The sequence below is a fragment of the Salvia miltiorrhiza genome, chromosome 1 (assembly GCF_028751815.1).
Source record: "Salvia miltiorrhiza cultivar Shanhuang (shh) chromosome 1, IMPLAD_Smil_shh, whole genome shotgun sequence".
Classification (NCBI taxonomy): Eukaryota; Viridiplantae; Streptophyta; class Magnoliopsida; order Lamiales; family Lamiaceae; genus Salvia; species Salvia miltiorrhiza.
The window spans coordinates 26,704,710-26,721,783 of NC_080387.1; the positions used below are offsets into that span (position 1 = coordinate 26,704,710).

Consider the following 17,074-nt stretch of genomic DNA (forward strand, 5'->3'; position numbering starts at 1 on the left):
ATTTGACTTATAAGTTAGAGAAAAAAAAATAGTTAGAGAGAAAAAAATCGAAGAAAGACAAAATTAGACAATATATGATGAAAATAAAAAATCATAGTTGAGTTATTTTTATAAAGTGAGTGTTACTTATAAGATAATGAGAAAATAAGTTGTGATGGAGGAACTTATTTATTGGGGAGCTTATAAGCTCTTAGTGCACCCGCAGTGGTGACCCGATAGGGGGGACTCGAGTCACCCGCCTATCGGGTCGCCCACTGCAGCTAAGGATGACTCGATGGTCCCGATAGATTGGGTGTGCCCCGACAGGCAAAAATGTGAGGCACGTGTTTTACACGCGCCAATTTAAAAAAAAAAAAAAATCGGATTTTGAAAAATGATGATAGCCGTTTGTTTCTCTCTCTCTCCAACGGCTATTTTAGCCATTTTTTTACTTCTTTTTTTTTTAATTTCTCCTTTCTATAAATACCTCTCTATTAAAATTTGAAGTAAATTGTTTTATTTAAATTTATGCAATTAAAATTAAATAAAAAAATACAAAAATTAAAATTAAAAAGATCAGGACAGCTATCATGTTATCCTACTGCAGCCTCTTTGACCCAATGTGGTCCCCCCTATCAGGTCATCCCCACTGGTGATGCTCTTAGGGTGCGTTTACTTCGATTGTAAAATTTTCATTGAAAAATTATGGATAAGAAAAGATGTGAAAATATTATCATTTTCTTTTTCTTTATCATATATTTACTAGAGATGAAAAGTTAAGAAAATATTGAAAACTTATTTTAGACAATTTATTACTAATACCTAACAAATAACTTTAGTGAATTCTTTTATCTATTATATGTATATCTCTCAATATTTATTTAAATTTCGCATCATCTTCTCCGTATCATAGTTATGGTGGAGGATGAAGTACTTTGTTTTTTTTTTTGGAAAGGTAGATGAGTATTTTTTTTAGAAACACCACACCTAGTTGTCTTCCTTTGTACGCAAACGCAACACATGAGTTTATTACTACACAGAGATAGATAGATATGCAATTATGAGAATTCAAGAACTCAGAACTCGCAGCCTTCGAAAAGGGTTCTAATTGATCGACCTCAAACTCCCCAATTCCTGAATCCAAAACGCATGACCCCCATCCCACCTCTATTCAAAACCCGGATTGACGCCATTGCTTTTTGTTTTTTTTTTTTTCACTCCTTCCCACTATTTTCTTCGAAATTTCTTCCGCTTTCTTCTTTTCTTTCTCCTTTTGTAATGTCAGTGAATCTTGGAAACACAAAGGGTTCTGCTGGGAGCGAGAGCACCGATCAAGAAAATGGTTTTGTATCAATTTTCATTTACATATTTTTATTTTGTATTAAAATGATGCTCCTTTCTCTGTTCATGGTGGAGGTCTTTTAACAGTTATGGCACAGGGCTTTCTTGAAATGCAGTTCATTCGATAACTTGATTATTAGTTTTGCTCTTTCTATTTGAAGATAACTTTCTGATCTAGGAACGTAGACGGTGAAACAGCAGACTTTCTGTATTGCAGAGTAGAAAAATGAAGCCCAAATGACCTCTCAGTTGAGAAATGTCATATTGGTCTTGGTGAATCCAGTATCGAATTGTATGGAGTTTAGGTTATAAACAATCTCCTTCTTGTCTAGAACCATTTTGCCACATTGTGCAAATGGTAACACAAGTTTGTGTTAACAATTTCTGCATTAAGTTATGGTGGAAAGGATTAAGCATCCCCCCTCATAATCTACATTATAAATGTTACTACATGTTATACGATTCACATAGTCGATATGTTTATGATCATTTTCTAAATTAACTTAGTGTTTTCCGAGGTTGATTATTCACTATATTGATTTTTGATGTCTCTTGGAGTGGTGGTTAATTGTTAATAGAAGCATTTAAGGTTCAGTAACTAGTTTAGCTCATTTTAAATCCTCTACGCTACAGCTTCTCGAATTCATCTGCTAATATTTCGAGAAGCTGCCAAGTAAAGGTGAGTCAACTGTGAAGTGAGTGAAAGTGTCAAGCCAATCCTCAAATCATATATATTAAAATGTAGTTGTTGTAGGATCAAATCTTCAAAATCATGTGCAGTCTTTTGATCATCTTCCTCAGCAGGTGATGTATGTCCATATTCGTGATTGAGTCAAAGTTATTCGGCCAGTCATGGGTTGTGGTTAATAATTTTATGCACTGATGTTTTTAGCTCTTTGGTTAACTTCTTCATTGTCATATCTTTTCCTATACGCAGTTGAGATTGCTTCACAGACTATTTTATCAAACATAAAGCATGTGGTCACTTATTTTCGAGAATTTTGATCTTTCTTTGGGATATAAAAGACATATATCACTGAGAGATAATGGTTTTCTGTAGGAGTCTCCAAGGTAGCACGCCCAAGCCCAAAGGGTCGCAAGCGAAAGAGTAAATTAAAACAAGATGAATTGAGTGTTTCTGAAGTCACTGTTCCAAGGCACACTCGTCGTCGTGGTCATGTAAGGGGATCTAGAAGCAACAGCGGCAGAATTACCACTGAAAGAGGAAAGTTGGACACTGGAAGATTCCATCACTACCTCATGTAGGTGATTTAGCTAACTTATTATTTGAATTTATGACTATAACAAATAATGTTTGAGTTCGTGTAGGCACATGTGGGATGAATTTCCAAAAGAAAAAGTTGAATCAGCTACATATTTCGACCCTTTGTGGTTTGACATGTATGCCAATCAGAATAGAAAAGCCAATGTTCTGAGCTGGATCAAAGAGAAGGGCATTTTCTCCAAGAAATATGTTCTGGTCCCTATAGTTATGTGGTATGTGTTTCTTCAATATTTGTGCAAATCATACCTCATCACTTAACATGGAGTTCGTGTAATAAGATTTCATTTTGGTAGGTCTCACTGGAGTCTCTTAATCTTTTGTAACTTGGGTCAACGTCTGGATTCAGAAACTAATGCTCCTTGTATGCTGCTTCTGGATTCATTGCAAGCAGTAGATTCCAAACGGCTCGAACCATCAATAAGAAGGTATCATCCGTCTTACTTCACTTGATCGGTATATGCATTGCTCACTTTTCTAGTATATGCAGTATGCTTCCGGTTATTATTATTATTATTTTTAGCCTTTAATTTTGCTACTGATATATATTGCAGACTTCTCATTGACATCTATATGTCAGAGGAGAGGACAGAGAGCGAGAAAGAGCTACTAAAGATTCCTCTCTCGATTCCAGATGTAGGAGCTCTTACATTTATTTTTTTGCATTATATTATAAACAACATGCTCTTACATGTATCGGTGTAACATCATTTACAGGTCCCGCAGCAGAAAAGGGGCGATGATTGTGGATTTTACGTTCTATACTACATACGCCTCTTCATAGATAGCCCCCTTCAAAGGTTCACCATATCTGAGGGTTATCCGAAGTTGGTGAGTTTTACTTCACATTACTTCACGGCTACCTTACTGTGCTTTAGTTTTGATTTATACCGTATTGCAGACAGGAAAGGATTGGTTCACTGATGAAGAAGTGGAATCCTTCTGCAAATTGGCTTATACCGTATTGCAGATGGGAAAGGATTGGTTCACTGATGAAGAAGTTGAATCCTTCTGCAAATCTCTAGAGGCCCTTCCTGCTGTAAGTGATCACGGTCCCGCTTCCTCTGAGTCTAGTGATTCTATCGAAATGGCTGAGACTCCGTTCTCTTGAAAAAGAAAATGAGAGGCAAAGTATCACCAATGGAGATTCTGTCATGCATGCAACTCTCATCTTTTGCACGCGGTAGAAGACCGTGAGTATAAATGATAGGGAATGTATATATAGGTATGTGTTGTGTCGTATACTCCCTCTAGAGCTTAACTACGAATCATCATCGCAACAAGTTGCTTTTTGTTCCCTGCTGCTGTACGAATTGCAGGTGATGGAAGTTGAATATCATGTGGATTTGAGTTGCTTGTTTTGTTTCAAGTGTGTTGTAGTATTGCTGTGTATATGTGCGTGCGTGCAATTAGGTTCAGTTTCAATATTCATTGTATTATGTATATGTTTTTGGGGAAGCCGGTTGTTTAATATTCCCTCCGTCCACAAAGATTGTGTGTTTATTACTATTTTCGTCCGTTCACAAAGATTGTGTGTTTTCCTTTTTTAGAAATTTCCTTTATACTTTGAACCTCATTCACACTAAATATTTACAAAATACTCATCATTTACTTTTACAATTTGGTGGGTCCAATACTACACTTTAACACTAAAATCATATCTTTTAACTTTTTTATTAAAACTCGTGCTCTCCACTCTACCACACACTCTTTGTGGATGGAGGGAGTATATAAGATTTGTATAGTTATAGTTTTTCCTAATTAATGGGGTTTGATGTTACAATTATATTATCTAGTTTTCAATATTTTATTAGTTTTTGGTGACCATGGCACGTTGGTAATTGATACTCCCTCCATCCTATTATTATAAATGTCTCATTACTTTTGTACATGGAGATTAAAAAATGTATAGAAAGTGTGGGTTAGTGAAAATTATTTAAATATTAGGTATATAGAGAATATATTGCCAAAAATGGAATGAAATATTTGTAATTGGACATTCCATTATGAAAATTAAGACATTTGTAATGGGACGGAGGGAGTAATATGTTTTAAAATCCACTAATTATTTATAGAATAAGATATTACTAGTAAGTTCATCCGTGCGATGCACGGCGAAATCAAAATTAAATTATATTTTAAATGAATACATATAAATTAAACATAATCAAAATATAAATAAATGCAAAATATGGTTTAAAAATAAAATATCAATTACTTAATAAAATATTTTAAAATTTTAATAACTTATTCGTTTTAAATTCATTTTTGATAAATTTTATACCATATTAAAGATCTTGTTACTGACTTAAACTTAAGATGCATATTGAATATTTATTCATAAATCAAATTTGACGATATTTAGAAAAGAATTAAAATTATAAACAAAAGATAGAAGAAAATAATGAAAAAATTGATGGGAGAAGAGAGAGAAAAAATAAAGTGGGAAACTCCTATTTTATATAGACCAGTACGTCCGCTCATGCGATATACGACCAAGATCAAAATTGAATGACATTTTAAATAAAAAAATATACTACATATTAAACATAATTTGAATATAAGTTAATGCAAATATGAATCTAAAAAAAATTAAAATTATCCACAACATAATATCAATAAAAAAACATGAATTTAAAAACATTTGAATTTTCAATTTTTGAAATAGCAATTAATTAATTTTAACTGATAATGTGTATAAATATATACATCATCAAATATCAAAAGCAATTATAAATGATAATGAGTATCATTATGTATCATATAATATTCTAAGATGTACAAAACTATTTATTTGAATATAATTTAATATATTTTTTGAATGCATATATATATCATATTTATGTGGTCATTTTTGTTTAAATACAAATTTTAAAATAAAATTCCTATGAAATATTCAAAGATTTGATTTGAATAAACATGACAACAATTATTTTTATATGCATAAAAAAAATTATGTTATTTTACCGATATTTTTATCAATGGGTAAGTGAAAAAATAAAAGGTTGAACATGGGATATAGTATATAGTTCATTTTCAAAAATAAAATGTACATGATTTAATATTTAAAATGCTATTTTTAAGATATATATATATATATATATATATATATATATATATATATACAAAATTAATGTTTTATCTACGAATTTATATTAATATAAATTTCACTTTGAAAAAATATTTTTAAGATAAAGAATTCTAAAATGAACAAATATAAATTTTATCTTTTTAGTTGCAATAAACTGTCATAAAAAAATATATGAAAATGATATCTAATACAAATATAAAAAATGAAATAAATAACTCCATATATCAATTCGTTTGTTTAGGTTACTTCATTTAAGTAGCAAAACGTTGAATGACCCGAATATTTTACTTGAAATCAGTTACAAATTGTTCCCATTATCAAGAGATGGTCTAGTTCTGTAAATGTTTGTTAAACTGCAGATTATGGTTAGGTGGCGCATACAACGTATGTCATGGCAATTTTATCCACGAAAACAGATTGCGCGAAAATCTTTCTTTTCCCATAATGCATTTTATGCATTATCGTAGTTATATAGATTTCGTGAAAATCTGTTTCTTTTGAATATGTTCTACTTAGAAGCAGGCCATGCTCTGATCTTTTTGTAATATTATAAAATGTGAACACTACCTTACTCTACTATGAACTGATGCTCAATTGCTTATGTTGTGGATTATAAAAATTCTTGTTCAATCGCAGTGATGTTGGATAGTCCCTTTGTCGTATAATCTAGGATTTCATAAGTATTTCTAATTAACCACAAAAACAAATTAATAATAATTATAGCCCCACTTACCTAAAATGCCCTTTATGTTTTTATTTTAATAATCTTCAAAATTTAAAATCGAGTTATGATGAGGGGTATGATCCTCATCAGCGCAGGATATTGTACTCAACAATCATTTCTACATGATATTTATTGTTATATATGTGGAGGAAAACTAACAGCGCAGGTGAATATCAAAGGAGTGAAGGAGAGTTCGCCCTGAAATAGCGTAGATCAAGAGCCTAATTAAGAATACTACCAACTCGCATCTGGACGGCGCAGGACTATGAAGTTCCACCTGTGCAGCATCACGAAGCTTCACTTGCACAACCTTATGAAACCCCACCTGCGCAGGCTTATGAAGGTGAACTCACACGGATCCTTGAGGAGCCTGCGCAGCCATTTGGGAGCACACTCGCGCAGGTCACCAACTACCTTCTGATAAAGGTGAAAAAACTGCAAGATCGTTAGGAAAGGACACTCAAGAGACGATAGTGATACCGGAGGATGTTTGTACATGCAGAGTGCGTGTGAAAGAGAAAAAGTCCATTGTACCCCCTTTCTGTTGTAATATCTATAAATACCATGCTAGCCATTGTAATTGACTCTCTGGTTTGATTGAAATACAAGAAACATCTTGTTGTGCCCGTGAAGATTGTGCTCTGGAAAACTCTTTCGTCTCCGTGAATCTACTCTATCAGGTCCTCTTTCCACTTGTTACGATTGCAATTCGGGTGTTGATGAAAATAGGCTTTTTATCAAGCTATTTTTATTTAGATTCAAAATCCTCCCAATCCTTGTTCAGGACGCCTCGTATGTATGATTAATAATAATAAAAAATCTAAGTTAATGTAATTCTATCAATTAAAATAATTAAATGTGGATGAACATGAGCAGTAGAAAGATTCTAAACACAATGTAATGTGAATGAACATTTATCAAACACATCTAATACTACTGGTAACTCCACGTTGAATGAGCTCTTAGTTTCATCTCGTAAGATCCTGTTATAATCTTGCCCTCATACATATGAACATCAAGTTTGAAATATGATACTGCCACTAGCCCGAGATAATTTCTCACAACATTATAGTAGCACATTAGCATTCAAAACAGACATGAAGAATGCAAGTGGAGTAGATCTAGAATCTCAAATTAATGCCCATCATGTAGCAGATAAACAAACTATATATTTAGACAAGACAAAGGTGATCAAAGCGGAACCGTCCTAGCATCACTAACATCCCTCATCTCCACATTCTCATTTTCATTCTCATTCTCCCTTGACATCTCCTCCAGTGATTTCCCATTTGACTCGGGCACCAAAAATGTAAACATAACGCCCAAAGCATTCACGCACACCCCAGCACCAGCAGCGAGTTCCTCACTACGAATCCCCGCCGGGTAACCCACGTTCATCTTCGCTTGATCCTTGGACTGAGCAGCGTACAAGAACCCGAACGCCCCCATCATCAATGTCATAAAATTCCATAAAATTAAAATTTTGAGAAACCTGATGCATGGCAAACCGAAAAAAGAAAAAAGATAAAAAAAAAAAAAACAAAGTAATGATTGTACATTTTTTTAAAATTAAATTAGATATAATAACTAAACACTAGTTTCACAATTAATCAAAATAACTGGCAGTTACTACTACATAAGACGAACAAACCGCAAATATGACACTAGTTGTCTCTCCATACAACTTCAGCACAAAAAAAAAAATTTGAACCTTCGAAATAAAGCTCTACTATAGGAGACGAAATCTAGTCCATCGAGAAACGATCAGGAGACGCAACAACATCCTCTATTTGGGAATCCAGTACCTCAAAGTTACTACCAGGCAACTCTTCTTCGTCATCTGCTAAACATAAAGGAAAGTTGTTAACATAATGTTTTCAAAAAATGAAATATGCAGAACGGTAAATGTCACCTGTCGTCGCACATCTACTGGTTGATTCCTGGCTTTGGTCGAGGCCTCCACGTTTCCACATTCGACTACACATCTTCCGCCGATAAAGACGTTTTTTATTGGCAATGGGTTTTTTATAGGGCGATGCAAGGCTTCCTTCTTTTCGTTCTTAGAACCCATTTGCCAAGCTACGCACACTGTGTATCATATCATCAATATACTTATTCATTGCATCCCTACAAGTCTTGTTGTCCTTGAAATCGCTCAACAAATCATACGCGCGCTTGGTGTTGTAATTCACGAACACCATGTTCGTGAAATTGTTGGGACCAACACAATCGATAGCCCGCTCATTGATCGGTATCCGCTCCTTAGCATCACGTCGCCACCGACTAAGCACCATTTCATCCAGAATTCGATCCAAGTTCAAATGAAAATACACTTTAAATAAATACCGATAAATTATACATTCCGTCTCCCATCTATGACATGAACACGTACCTATTTTTGTTTGATGATTTACCATGACAATACGATAACCACCCTTCATTGCCTTTGAAGACATAACCTTGAACATCGAAACTTCAACATTTAGATCATGAGGTTGTTCAATCATTTTCAACGTTACCGAGTTCAACACTTCCGCCTCAAAAATCTTGAACATATTTCTAGTCAATATCTCACCAAGCTGCAACATAATACCGCTGCGTGCGACAAACATCCCCGGCATGCTTCGGCATAAAGCATCCTCCTCAAACTCCCTAGTTCGCCAACTTTTTTGCACATTCTCAAAAACAATTATGACATCGTACACATTAAAGGTGCTCGAACACAATTCTTTTATGACCTTGTTTGTTACTTCACTTCTAGATGTAGCATGCAACCCACCAGAAAATTTTTCTAAAGTAAAGGCGGTGGACCAACTCTTCCTCAAGTTATACATGTTTTTGAACCATCTGTTTTCCATTAGATGGAATTCTTCAATCATGCGATTCCAGGTTGCATCGAACTCTTCACCGTTTTCACATCCATTCATACACCGGTGCCACAAGCTCTTGAATTCTTTATTGTAGTTCAACTTACCAAATTGCTTCCCGGCATTCTTGTTTATATGCCACTGACATAGCCTATGGGTTGCTTCATGAAATGAGTTGTCTAAAACATTTATTAAAGCTTGATCTTGGTTTGAGAAAATTATTATGGGCTCCTTATCAAACATCGACTCCAAAAAAGTTGAAAACAACCATTCGTATGCATCCGTTTTCTCATTCGACAAGAAAGCCATTGCAAACATAACATTGGTACGTTGATGGTTAATCCCAATTATGAGAACATATATCAGGTCGTATTTGTTAGTCTTATACGTGGCATCCACCGAAACAACGTCACCAAAATGTTGGTAGTCTATAAGGCACTTTGTATTGCGGAAAAATAGATTCTTAAGCCTTCTGTCATCCCCTACCTTCACTTTCCAGTAGAAAGACGGGTCACTGGATCATTTGTCCGTGAAATACTCCAACAACTTGTTTGCGTCTGCATTAGCAACTTTCAACATTTTCCTCCGCTCGCTATTGAGCTAATTATACACATCCTTGCACAGAAATCCAATATTTGCTCGACTACCTGCTTCATTCTCAAGAAAACGATACGCACGACTAACACCAATACCGCTAGACGTTAAAGTTATAAGCAATGTCTTCTACAATTGTGACATATTGCGAGCGGAACGGAGAAGGTAACTCTCACTAGGGTGGAGTAATTTGTGGTTGTGTTGGATCTCAAAAGCTGTCACTTTCCAGGGTAACTCAGCATAAACTCTCACAACACGTAGCTTCGCCTTGCAATTGCACCTATAGGACTGTCTTTTGCATACTGGCACTCTACCGTTCGAGCATTTGTTGTCAGGAGGACCCTCACATGAACAATGATAAAACTTGGCGCGAACAATCATAGTGTTCATGAAAATAAGATTGACTTCCTTTCCTAACCGAGAACCCCTTAAGCCGTGCGTACTCACGATACAACACATGGACCTCGTCCAAAGTGTCAACGCAACATCCCACCTTTATCAAACCTTTCACTAATTTCTTCGAAACTTGTACTGAACACGCACTTTCTTCCGACACATTCTGACCATTATCAAAGTTAATGGAACGAGACAGATCTTCACCATCGTTACTGTCTCCATTATCATTTTCATCCGGACTGCTAATGACCTCAAATATGTGTTCATTCGATCCTTCAACCTCAACTCCATTGTGATTGTAACAAAATGTGGTCCTGTTAAGATTGTCACAGTAAGTATCTTCATGACTATCATCTCCACAACTAACATTCAAATCCAAACTCATTTCACCAAGGTCCACAGTACATGTATCTGGAACAGAATCACAAAATGAGAGGAAATTACATTCACGCATAAACACGTAACTACCCAAAAACCAGATGCTTCTGCCTTCAAATTAGCAAGACATCAACCTCAAACAAAATATACAAAACGATACAAAAGAGCACAAATTAAATCAAACAAATGTTCAGATAATCGGTACTTGTTCAAATAAATATCATAACATAACTAAATCCATAATGCTAGAAAACTTTATTCGTAAAAGCCCATATAATTTCTTCACAAAAATGGACAAGCTTCTGCAACAAGCCAATTTAAATCACTGAAATACGTAATATGTTAAAAATTGTTGGGAACCTTGTGGAATATCCTAACCCTTGTTTTGATGATACCAAAATTCATAGGACTTATATGTAATAGACTAGAATCGTTTAGAACTCAAGTGTTAGAGTTCGTTTCTAGTTTAGTTGCGGTGTCGAAGACTGAAGACTGAAGAACGAAGACTGAAGACTGAAGACTGCAGATACCAACTGAAGTATCAGTTGAAGAATCAGTTGAAGACTGATTATTTAATGTGCGCAAAGGACTGATACTAAAGTCAAGTATCAGTTGAACATTCCTCCTAGGACTGATCTTCCAACGTTCAGAGGAAGCCACGTACGCACAAGTACAGCCGCATTAAATGCAGAGATCTCAGAATATCTTATCTCTGCAGAGGTCATTCCTATCTAGTGGTTACTTTTCAGAGATGTCACATCTCCTGTCCATCAAAGAGAGCCGTTTTCACACAGACAAGGAACCTCGAAGATTGAAGCCTCAGCCCAAATTCGAATTGCTCTCCAACGGAAGAAATCTTGAGGACGATTTACGCCAACGGATCTATTCAAGAGTTCTCCTACAAATAGCGCTCGAGGATCACTTCAACCTTCACCGATTCAACGACATAAGCTGAAGCTCAGCCAAAATTGCTACTCAGCCTAAAGCTTAACCGCCCCAAAGCTTGAATCGAAGAAGAGAATTCCAAAGCCAAAATCAGTCACTGCTGATTACATACATTCTCTTAGACCCTAGGCATATATCTGTTTACCCAGAAGCCAAAGGTCAAACTTGCTTCAAAGAACTTGTTCTTTGTAAGTATAGTTGGCACTCGTTCAAACCTCCTCCCCATAAGAGTGTTTGAGTGGTTCGGAGTTCAGGAAGGTACTCTGAACTCTGAGTGAAAAGTCTGAGCACGAGGTGTGCTTAGCAGGGAAATCCTACGCGAGGTGTGTGGGTGCTGAAGAAGGGTTTTCTTCAGTTTACGGTTGTGTGCACCAGGCAAGCACACGGGTACGGTTTGTAGTGCACCAGTGAAGCACTTGCGGAGTGGATTGTTGGTCTGATCAACCAACCGTGGATGTAGGAAAGGGTTTTTCCGAACCACGTAAAAGTCTCTGTGTTATTTACAGCTTTCAGTTTTATATTCTTACTTGTGCTATTTCAATTGATAAAATTGAACACTGAATAACAGCAAAGAGAAACCTTAATCCAACAACCTGCTCCACCGAGGCTATTACGAAACTAAGTTTAATTTTCGCTGCGTATGATATCAATGTGACTGAACTATCCTCTAATAGTAAGGAAGAGTGATATCATCTCTATCTTTGCAAACACGACTGAAGCCCTTACTTGGATCAGTTAAGTTCCAGTAACTTAACTGATAACTCATTACTGAAGAGTTTTCAGTATCAGTCGTCAACCCTGTTGGTCAAAACTGATTTCAGTAAAACAGGAGTCCTTGTTTGCGTGCAAAGTTTCGTTTTGATCTCTGACTGAGATCCCTCTGATTGAGGTCAGAAGATTAAGTCAAAAATAGCCTATAGGTGTATTCCCCCCCCCATACACCTATTCGAGACCCTCAGGACCTAACAAAAATAATACACATGTTCAGAAATTACTGATATTTTTTAAAACAATCGAACAGTGTGAATTACATCGGCCAAAGTGACAACATAAATTCGATGACGAAACGTGTCCTACCCAAAATCAAAAAATGAATCTGTGTTGCTAGGGGATTCCTAGGCACACGTGTCGAGAAGCAAGGAAGAGTGCATTTTTTTATAAACAATCAACGGTATTTTAATTAATAAATCAGACCGATCGAAATTAAAGCAAACCGAGAGAGTTTCATTAATGGCTACGTGTCATGATCTGAACGGCATTGTGTATTGCGCAATGTGTAGCTCAGACATTTCCATGAAAATCATGATTTTTTAAGCAATTCACTCAATTATTATATTATTAACCTAATAAAGGATACCAAAAAACGTACTAGTATAAATTTGAGGTAAGTAAGCGCAGCCACGCGCACTCACTCGCAGTCAATCTGTCAACACAGCTCTGTCAAAAAAGACATTGTAACTCTGTCAAAAAAGACATTCGAAATAATAGCAAAATTGTAAATCAAAAGAACTACTGCATAATTGTTGAGATTAATAATTAAAAACAATTATTATAAATTTAATAGAGAAAAACTATAGTTGTTCAGAGGAGAGAAAAAAAAAGAGAGAAGACATTAATATGATAATTAATAGAAAGAATAAAACAAAAAAATAGGAAATAAATTAAAGTAAAAAATATCGAATGACCCCACTTTCTGGGATTGCCAATTATAGGGGATGCAATATTGCATCTCTTTCCTAATCATACCTACTCAACATACAACGTCCAAAATTTTTTTTATGAGGATGCATCTCCTTTGCAACTTTGCATTGAAAATGCTCTTATAAAAATGTAGGAATTATTTTCATAATCAATTGATATTAATTTTTATAATTATTAATCAATTGCTTTTATATTTTAGTTTGTCCAAGCGTACATTATAATTTAACTATAATATATAAATATTCTTTAGAGGTATAAATTCATTTTTTTATAGTTGAATAGATATTAATATTAGTGTTAAGAAATATTCATCAATATCATTAATAAAAATTATTAAAATATTTATTTTTAAATAAATATCACTATGTGCCCCCATTGTGAAAGTATAATCCGTCAAGTGACCAGCGTAGAGAGTCACTTGACGGTGTCGCATAGGGCTGGGAATTTCCGGATCGGGTAATCGGGTACCCGATACCCGACCCGAAAAAATCGGGTATCGGGTACCCTATACCCGAAAAAATCGGGGTCGGGGTCGGGGTCGGATATTTAGGCTGTGAAAAAATCGGGTATCGGGTATACCCGAATTACCCGATTTTTTAATTAATAAAATTTAAACTATTTAATTCTCCCAAACTCCCACAGCCCCGCCGGCCCTAATTCCTCCCAATTCAATTAATCCCAATTCTCCCAAACGCCATAGTCGATTCCCTCCCAATCAATTCATCCCTCCCAATCTCGGCTCTCACTCCAGAGTCCAGCCCCGGCCGGCCGCCCCACTCGCCGTCGCCCCTCGCTCCTCGCCAGCCCGGCCGCCCCGCCCCTCGCCCACACCAGAGTCCAGCCCCGCCGTCGCCGCAACTCCCACCGCAACCCTCGCTGTTCGCCGCCGCCGCCCGTGTCCCCAGTCAGCAATCGCCGCCGCCGCAGCCGTGCAGGTGCAGCCCCGCCGTCGCCGCAACTCCCACCGCAACCCTCGCTTCTTCTTTTTTTTTTTTTTTTTTTTAAAACAGTTTTCGAATTTATTTAGTGGGGATTAATGGATCTGTGACATTGTCTCATTTGAATTGGAATTGAATTGGAATTGAAATCGGGTATTGAATTTTCGGGTATTGATTTGCTGCTTTGAATTTGCTGCTTAGAAAATATCGGGTATTAGGGATCTGTGACATTGTCTCATTTGAATTGGAATTGAATTGGAATTGAAATCGGGTATTGAATTTTCGGGTATTGATTTGCTGCTTTGAATTTGCTGCTTAGAAAATATCGGGTATTAGGGTACCCGAATACCCGACTCGGGTACCCGAGTCGGGTATTAGGGTACCCGATTTCGTTTTCGGGGTCGGGGTCGGGTATAGGGTTTAGGGGATTTTCGGGTTCGGGTACCCGATTTTTTCGGGTAGGGTACCCGAACCCGACCCGATTCCCAGCCCTAGTGTCGCATAGTACTATGCATATAATTGAAAAAGAATATGCATAAAGGTTAGCATAAATAAGAATGTCAATCGGGTCAATTCACAGGATTTCGGGCTAGCCCTATCGGGTTACGGGTTATTCGAGAATATTTTATATTAAGTATTGAATTTAAAAAAGAGCTAATATATAAAACTATCCACTTTCATATTGTAAAATTAAAATTTAGCCTATCATATAAAAATATTAAAAAGTGGCCAGTTTTTGAACAAAAAGTCGAAAATACCTCTCTCCCAAAATTCTAAAATTCTCGCTCTCTCTATCATGTACTCTCTCTCTCTCACTGAACCCTCTTTCTCTCTCGCCACCCCCGCCGCCTCCGCCATCTCCTGCTTCACCCCCGCCGCGACTTTAGCCTCCGCCCGCCACCAATTCCTTCGAAGTAGAGGAGGATGAGTGCGGCAGCGCTTCGAGTTCCGCGGCAGCTGCGGAGGATCTCACCGACGCGCCGTCGTTTCTAGGGTTTCTGACGAGCTGGTCGGCAATCAACAGAGGAGATGGCGACAGATCTCTCTCTTTCTCGACAGATCTCCCCCAGATCTGTTGTGAATTTGAGTTTTTTTAGTTTCTCTCCCCCAGAAATTGAAGGCGGCGGCGGCTACCTTTCCTCTCCAGCGACGACGACAGCGCTCCTTTCTCCATCGGCGGTACTCCAGCAGCGCAACGTTCTTCAGCGGGCGATCCTCCAGCGTCGGTGATTCTTAGGGATCCAGCGGCAGTGCGACGTTCTCTGGCGTTTTTCGTCGCTTCTGCCATCTCCTCTCTCTCTCCATCTCTTTGTTGCGACGACGTTCTCCGGTGTTTTTCATTTCACGTTCGGCATTGTTGAATTTTTATAGAGGGGATATATACAAGAATGAGGTTGGTGATCATAACTATCTCCAGCATTACTCTGCTCATGTAAATTCTAAATGTCTTGGTGGCTTTCTTGTATGCATTTACAAACTTCTATTTGAAACTTATAATAATGAATTTATTATTTGAACTTTTTCATTTCATTTCACTAGGATGGTGTGAGAGTATGGATTCGTGTAAATTCTGCAATTGCAGGATTAATTAATTAAATATTGAGAGTGTGTGTGATCAGATCAGATGTTTGTGTGTGTGCTTGGGAATTTCTATTACAATGTTATTATTGTATAGGTGGAGGCGATGGGGTGTGCTGCTGTGAGTGTGTGTGTGTGTGTGAGAGAGAGAGAGGACAGGGATGGAGAGACATCAGACATCGCATTGGGCTATGAGAAAAGAAAAAATAATTATATTATTTGTTCATGAATTCACAATTAAATTTATGAATTCACAATTATATCTATGAATTCACGACAACATTTATGAATTCACAACCGGATCTATGAATTCACAACTTAATATTCTCGAATTCACAACCAGCTCGATAAATTCACAACTTAATATTCTTGAATTCACAACCAGATTTATGAATTCACAACTAAAACTCGAATTCACAATCAAAATAAATTCTAGTTTTAGTTGTGAATTCAAACTTTAAAAACTCAAATTTACAATTACTTGAATTCACAACAAAAAAATTATGGTTGTGAATTAAATTTTAAATTATGGTTGTGAATTAAATTTTGGTTGTGAATTCAATTGGTTGTGAATTCACAACCAAAAATTATGGTTGTGAATTAAATTTTGGTTGTGAATTCACAAACAAAAAATTCTGGTTGTGAATTCGACTGATTGTGAATTGTGAATTCACAACCAAAAAATTTTGGTTGTGAATTCACACTGGTTTTGAATTGCGGAATTTTTTAAAGGGGTGATGTTTAAAGGGTAAAATGAAGTGGACATTTTTTAAATTTTTAATGTGAAAGGTATTTTGGTAACACTGACCATTTTTTAATATTTTTATTTTAGTGGACAATTTTTAATTTTACAATATGAAAGTGGCCATTTTAAAAATCCACTCTTAAAAAAAATATAGAGAAGTAAAATGATGAGTAATATTGAATTTCTAATATTGAATCAAAATACGTTTTACGAACTTTTGGAAAAAATATTTTATTATAAAATAATGAAATTGAAAATCAAATACGAAGAGATTTTTCATATAATCAACCGAAGACATTATTTTCGAATCAGCGCTATAGGGTTTCGGGTTAATTCGAGCCGATCCTATTAGGTGTCGGGCTATTCAGATTGTAATTTTTCCATGCATGCAACACAACATTTATTTTGTTGTGGCTCATTTTTTTTTATATAACTTATTTTTGTTGCAGCGCATATGAAGAATAAATATATATGAGCTTAATTAGGCTCATATATTCAATACAATACTTTTGAAT

General features: G+C 36.1%; 1 protein-coding gene across 2 annotated transcripts; it reads left to right on the top strand.

Annotated features, from left to right (window-relative positions):
* Positions 1–858: 858 nt before the first annotated feature.
* Positions 859–4,092, top strand: LOC131017326 (ubiquitin-like-specific protease 2). Of its 2 annotated transcripts, none has more exons than XM_057946053.1 (7): positions 859–1,321; positions 2,381–2,582; positions 2,650–2,817; positions 2,899–3,030; positions 3,157–3,238; positions 3,320–3,433; positions 3,504–4,092. In XM_057946053.1, exons 1-7 carry the CDS (start codon positions 1,129–1,131, stop codon positions 3,711–3,713), a joined length of 1,101 nt encoding a protein of 366 aa, XP_057802036.1. In that variant the 5' UTR covers positions 859–1,128; the 3' UTR covers positions 3,714–4,092. The 2 variants fall into 2 exon arrangements, with proteins under 2 accessions (XP_057802036.1, XP_057802042.1); XM_057946059.1 differs by having other exon boundaries at positions 875–1,321; positions 3,573–4,092.
* Positions 4,093–17,074: the final 12,982 nt, after the last annotated feature.